This window comes from Dermacentor andersoni, chromosome 10 (genome assembly GCF_023375885.2).
Source record: "Dermacentor andersoni chromosome 10, qqDerAnde1_hic_scaffold, whole genome shotgun sequence".
Lineage (NCBI taxonomy): Eukaryota > Metazoa > Arthropoda > Arachnida > Ixodida > Ixodidae > Dermacentor > Dermacentor andersoni.
Genome location: NC_092823.1, coordinates 111,266,439 through 111,272,887, shown reverse-complemented (window position 1 = coordinate 111,272,887; position 6,449 = coordinate 111,266,439). Strand labels below are relative to the sequence as shown.

Sequence of the window (6,449 nt, the reverse complement as noted above, 5' to 3'; positions counted from 1 at the left end):
ATGACAAGAGACGTCCATCACCAGCAAGCGCAATTTATACCTTTCTGGTACTTCAACCAATCGCTCCGATATCGATATCCCGTTCAGAGTCATCCAAATGATGAATGCGTGTGCCGCTCGCGCATGCCACTAATAAGCACAACGTACGGAACTTTAGCACGCTGTTTTATCATAGACTATTCTATTCCCACTTGGTTTGCCACGTGGCATAGCGTCATATTGTAGTTAAATATAAGCATGCAGGACCGTTTGTAAAGCTTGTAAAGAATTTGTAAAATGTGTAGACCATTTAATCCTGGCGTTTTCTCGCGTGCACGAGATATACAGTGGGCCGCGCTGGGAAGACGTCGTCGCTCGTCCATTTCAAAACTTCATTGGTCACGTCCTTGCGGAGGAGTTCTTTTTCGTCAGGCGCCAATCTGGCCACCACAGGATTCACGGAGAGCTGGATGTCTATAGGACCAAAAAAATATATTAAGATATATAAGTGTGCAGCTGAGGGATCGGCAAGTCAGATGCAGACAATAAGGCTGTCGCATTTCACGAGGTTGCATTTGCACGTTTATGAGCCAGTGTACCGGTGAATATAATTAGTAAAGATAATGGCAATGACAGCTCATAGTGTTGTGGTGGCGTTGATGACGACGATGGTAGTTGTAGCCACAAGGTAAGGATTTGGTAAGCTCTGCTGTTATGAAGCACTTTAAAGCGTTCGAGTTTGTAGGATTGCACCGTACACGGTGACCTGTTTCCAGGTGTATCTACCTCCCTTACACAACTTCGCGGTCTTTCATGTATGAGTCACTCGGATTCCCATACACCTGCAATGGCTTTTCTTTGTTTGCTGCATTTCGGTAGCTGGTATGCATTACCATCTTGTAGGACAATGGGTCATTTACGTCTCTCTTCATTATGTGCGCGAAAATGCTTCTCAGCAGCAAAGGGACACATTTGTATAATTTATTTGATGCTGCGTGCCATCCAAACGTTTGAGCCGTTATGCGAGAATAGAACTGGCGGCAAGCGTGCGAAATCTAGAAAATTGTTTTTATTGTTGGAACGCTTCCTGATTTTGCCCCGCATTTGCTCGCTAGAAAAAAAAAAATTCTCAAGGTACCCGATAAGTTATTCTTCTTTCCTGCATATAGATTCACACCTCTACCACTCAAGATAAGCACCCATTTTTTTTATCTTGAGGTGATAACGAGGACTCCAAACTTGCCCTCATGAACGCCCCTGCCGAAGCATGCACGTTCAAAAAGGCACTGATGCCGTTGGTGCTTAACGCTCTAGCCTAACGTGGGCATATACATTTTTCTTGGCCTCCGCTGTACCACTTTGTCCGTCGTGCTTCGTCCGTTTTAGGGGCTAAGCGGTTAATTTTTTTTTCATTGAGACCCTTCAACGTCAGTGTGTCAAATACGTGCCACTTCTTAAAACTAAGCGACTTGTTGTACAGAAATGTAATTAGCTGAAAACTGCTCCTTAGGGCCCCATTCCAATAAGCCACACAAGGAAATTTATTGTTTGGTTCCACAAGCAAGTCGTCAGGAATAATTTTGCATTGGGACTTTAAAGAGTCCACGAGAAAAGTGCGTCTAATTTTTAGAAAGACTGTTAGTGTCCGTGGGACAAATACACACCACTTTCTAAAAATACGCGGTTTGGTGCAGAAGAGTCAAACTGTTGCAAATTATTTCTAAGTACTTAATTTTCTCATTCCGCGCAAGAAATTTTAAGAGTTCTGTAAAAAAAATATATACATTTGGCGTGTGGCAAAGAGTTACTCTGCCAAAATCAACAGCGTCCGTCTTTTCAACTCAGATGCAGCTAGAGAATTCTGACCATGGGGCTCAAGTTCTGCTATTGCGATCGGCCAAACGAGAACAGCATTTAAAACGTTGATCAGTCAAAAAATAGTATTTGCCTGATTAATGAATGCCTTTAATCGTTTAATAGTGTACATCGCTGTGGTAACAACAATCCCAGAAAATCGCTTACATATTTCACATTTTGTATGTGTGTAGGCGATTCCGAGTGCAAATAGTAGTTTTTTAAAGCACCTTTTGCGAAAGAAATAATGACCATAGCTGAAGTTCAGTTAGCTTATAATAAACACAAGCATAGAACCTCTCGAATACTTGCCGATGAGCTCCTGGGGATTTTCGTAATTGAGCTGCAGGTAAAGTAACTCGCACGTGTTTGCCGTAAGGTCAGCAGAGTCAAGTATGCCACGCAGGTAGGACAGTCTGGCCTTGTCGTCCTCCAAGTCTTGGCTCTTAGGCATGAACCCATCGAAGACCTTGAAAGATATGAACAACGCTTCTTTGATATCGGAAATGGCCAATAGAACTCGCCATAACAACGCAGAGATCTATTTATTACCAAATGTTCGCATAGCCAAGGTGAACACTATTCTGTGCGCGACTTGGTTTTGCCAGTTCTGTCCCGTACTTGCAAGACAAATACATCGGACATTGCGCTAAATGTAATTTGATCCCTGCGGTCACCTTGACTGACTACAACTCATTTCAGTCTGTTGAATTGTAGTGTGTGTGTGTCAATTCTGACCACCATCAGCTTCAGCCTACCTGTACATCTAGAAAGACAGCTTCGAGTCCAAGGAATGGAACGTGCATGCAACCACATGGAAGACATCTCTGCATAGTGACGACACCTCGTGGCCGTCCAATTACAAGTGTAAAAATAGAGCCAGTACTCTCTCGCGCGTGCGAACCTATATGGAAAACACAACGTAGCTTATATTTAGCGATTAGGAAAGCGTGACTACGTTTTCGTGTGCGCAGGCCAGCAGCAGACGTAGCTTGCTCCGCTTTTGACTTTGACGTTACTTTCGCGAAGCTGTCATCTTTGATGGCATCGTCACGATTGTAACAAGGCTTCAAATGGCTGCTAACTGCTTAGCCGTCTACTCTGACGTTTACGGTGAGCATCGGAACACAGCCACTGCAGCAGAAAAAATTACTAAAGGCACTAGCAAGCTTCAGGGGAAGATCGACGCCGCTTGTTTTGACAGCACTGGTGAAGTAGTAGTTTTGAGCCGGTGACTGAAATACTTTTTTTTTTCATTTAACGCACGTCGAGTGAGACTATACGCTGAAGGAAAATTTAGTTATTCCGTAATTACTATGACTCACTAGAAAATGCACTCAAGATAATTGTATCATCTAGATTTTTTTAGAGCCGCAGCTCTTAATGGCCCGTTCCTGCAGCAAGCGTCGTCGTCGGCGGCGGCCGCGGCGGTGGCGTAACCGAGCTAACGAGCCCAACAATGAAAGATTTAAGAGCGAACGCGGAGCGGCAGATGAAAGGCGCGAGCCGTGAACGGCGGAGACCAATAAGAGCGGCCCCCGTGACGTATGCGGGGGAAACTGGTTTCATGCGGACCCGCCCTACCACTCGATGCGTACTTGTATATGGTCTCAGCCGGACCACTCATTTCGTATTGTGGTCTGCTCGTGTCAGCTCTCGTTCGCGCTTGTTTGGTTTGCATGGTTCGCTCTCGTTCGCGCTTGTTTCGATTGTAATGGTTTGCGATTGCTTTGAAATCTGATAGTATGCACGACGCAGTTTGTTTAGTACTTTCTGGAAGACAAGCGCCACTAGCTACACTGGAACCTTCGACGAATCGTATAAAAGCCGACGTACGTGCTTGACCGGCAGATCAGATATTTTACTACTGCCGATTATGCTACATGTCTCTCTCAAATTTTTTGCCTTCCCTCCAATTTCGCATTAGAGACTGTTGTAATCGGCGGTGAATTTTTTGGTTGACGTCTGCTGGATGATGGAATAATCTAATGTAACTTTTGCTCATTTGGAAACAGTGCATCACAACTAATGACTGAACTGAATAACTGACATGAACAAAAACATGCAAGGCTGGCTTGGGGTAAATGGTATTATGACTTACGTTCGAGAACTTTTTCCAACGTTCGAGCTTTGCCATCGTCCTCCACAACGCCCTCGTGGGTGACCAGGCAGGGAATAGCAGTAGACACTGTCCGGAAGGCGTCAACAGTCGAGACACGTTCTTCGTCGCCTCCACCTGGTCCTTGAGCCAGTTGAGGCAAAAGAAAGAGTAGACGCGGTCGAATCTTCCATACTTTTCAATGAAGTCGCTGACGTCATCGCCGATGTTGAGGTAATCGTACTGGATATTTGGGTGCACGCTGTTTTCGCGAGCGTACGAAAGCATCTCCTCCGACGCGTCTACCGCGACGAGTCTTCGACAGGGCGGACATCTCGGCAGTAGCCAGTCCCTGGTGAAGTCCCCGGTACCACAGCCTATGTCCAAGAATTGCTGGCTCTCGGTGTTAGCTGGCGGAAACATCATGTTGATTAAGTCCAGGGCCTTGAGATTCACGATGCGCTGCAGCTCGTCGTTGTTAGCGTATGACTGGGAGTTATATCTGAGATTCCTTGTCGTTTTCGTAGCCATGTTGAGTTGCTGTAGGAAGCGGCTTGAAAAGGATTTGACGAAGCCGCCAGGAGTGCTTTGGCCAGGGACTTGTCAGGGTTCTCGATATGACAGTTGCGCGGTGAAAGCAAGGTTCTGGTTCCCGATACCTGCCAGGGAAATCAGTTTTTTTTAGTTAGACTTCGGCAACCTACTACAAAAGGTACGTTACGTTAACTTTTCCGACAGTTAACACACAAGTCTTACTCAGTAACAGCCCGAAAAATCAGTTCGAGCTCCAAGCATAAAATTGCACTGCATTACCCTGTTAGGTCTATGGGTTCTAACACATAGATTACAATGGACATGGGCACTGAAAGAAGTTTGTTCCGGAACTCACGTCACGGTTGTACAAATTCTGGGGCCGAACTCAAAAACTTTTCGTTCGTAGCCACACTTTAACATTGGAAGGCCACTTTACCTTATAATTAGAGCTGAGCGAATATTCGAAGTTTATATCATCCGCATTTGAAACGGAACTTATCGTCGTTTTCGGATATTTGAAACATACCTGTTTCGCATCAACCGACCAGTAAAGTTTAGTTACTGTTTTCTGTCTGTTAAAAGCGTCGCAAGCTATTAGCAGTGAAGCAACCGAATTGTTCCAACCGATGCCAAATTCCAGTGCTCACGTTTTTTTCGGTTCAGTGGTGGCATCCTCGACAAACAGCAGTTCTTGCTTGCAGTCTGTCATGAAATGCTCTTGCCAGTCATGTGAGGTAGCAGTTTTAGCTTTCACCCTCCAACATGTGATAGTTTCCATGAAATTTGCCCTTTTACACGTATCTATAGCTCACAAGTAATTCAGCAGCACGTTTCTAGCTTTTTCCACAACTTCTGACGCTTCAGAGCGCAGCTGTTAAGCCGAAACCACACGTACGCTTGCGCACGCGCCAAGTTCGCGTCCGCACGCCTAGCGCCTGTCGCGCCTCGCGAGGAATGGCGGTTTGCATTCACAAAGACGCGGGACAGCGCGCTGACTGGGCTCGCTCACATATGCCTTGGCACCTTATTACTGCCACTCTTTCAAAATGCTTTGGTATCTATAAACGTAACTGTCATATTTTTATAGCTGTTAGATCAGCCCAAAAAGGAAACGAGAAGCTCTTTATTGCACTATATAAATCTGCTTCGCTGAGAGTTGAATGTACAGCGCCATAGCTGCGTAGCCATGCGCGCCAACGCGAGGAAGCCCAAGCGCGCGATAACAGAGAGCTGTTCCCCGAGATCACGCCGCGTTTCCACGCTGTTGCATCTGGAGGGCAATCCCAATTGCTCTCCCCCAGATATTGGACCTTGCCGTTGAGTGCGGGAGTTGGCCGAGGTTGCGGAGGACCTTGAGATGAAAAACTGGAGGTTTATTTACATTATTTACAGTGAGAGTGCAAAGAAATTAACAGTCGTAAAGTCATTACTGACCGACAGCAACTCGGACGCTGCGGCCCGTGGCAAGAAGCCCGAAAGAGATGAATGAAGGAATGCTCTCCTGCTGCTCCCGGTCTCTGGCTTTTAGCCCCTTTGGTGTCTCGAAGTCACGTCCCGTTCGGCCAATCGGCGAGCCCGCTCAGGTGGCGTCATTTTCGGCCAATGGTAGGCGCCCGTGCGAGTGTAAGTCACATTCGGCTCAGAGGGTCGATCCATTGGCTCCACTTGTCCGAGGGATTACTTGTCTCCAGTATTGCCTTCCTGGTCTGCAACTGCCGTCACAGAGGTGGATGAGGGGATTGCTCCCAGGGCTTCACGGTGCATTACGGCCGTCGTTGCCTTGCGGCTTGCAAGCGCCGTCACAATAGGCGGATGGGGGTTCCGAACTCTTCACGGTGACTTACAGCCGTCGTTGCCTCCGGCTTTCCAAGCGCTAGGTGGGAGGCGGTTTGTTCTCGAGAGACCTTTCAGAGCCGCAAAACATCTTTGCTCGGGACCCAGGTTACCTGGAACCGTGCCGGGCTCCCGTTTTATGTTCAGGAAG

At 46.8% G+C, this 6,449-nt stretch overlaps 1 protein-coding gene across 1 annotated transcript; it reads right to left on the bottom strand.

The window, feature by feature from the left end:
* Positions 1-265: 265 nt before the first annotated feature.
* On the bottom strand, positions 266-5,341 carry LOC126543633 (juvenile hormone acid O-methyltransferase-like). Its single transcript, XM_055061098.1, has 3 exons — positions 3,935-5,341; positions 2,146-2,302; positions 266-453 (listed from the first exon to the last, which is right to left on the bottom strand). Exons 1-3 carry the CDS (start codon positions 4,460-4,462, stop codon positions 290-292), a joined length of 849 nt encoding a protein of 282 aa, XP_054917073.1. The 5' UTR covers positions 4,463-5,341; the 3' UTR covers positions 266-289.
* Positions 5,342-6,449: the final 1,108 nt, after the last annotated feature.

Excerpts from the sequence above, each read along its gene's own strand:
- LOC126543633 (XM_055061098.1), bottom strand. The coding sequence starts at position 4,462 with ATGGCTACGAAAACGACAAGGAATCTCAGATATAACTCCCAGTCATAC. Across the intron at positions 2,303-3,934 it reads GTTGGAAAAAGTTCTCGAAC|GTCTTCGATGGGTTCATGCC; the intron begins GTAAGTCATAAT and ends ATATCTTTCAAG. Across the intron at positions 454-2,145 it reads AAATCCCCAGGAGCTCATCG|ACATCCAGCTCTCCGTGAAT; the intron begins GCAAGTATTCGA and ends TTGGTCCTATAG.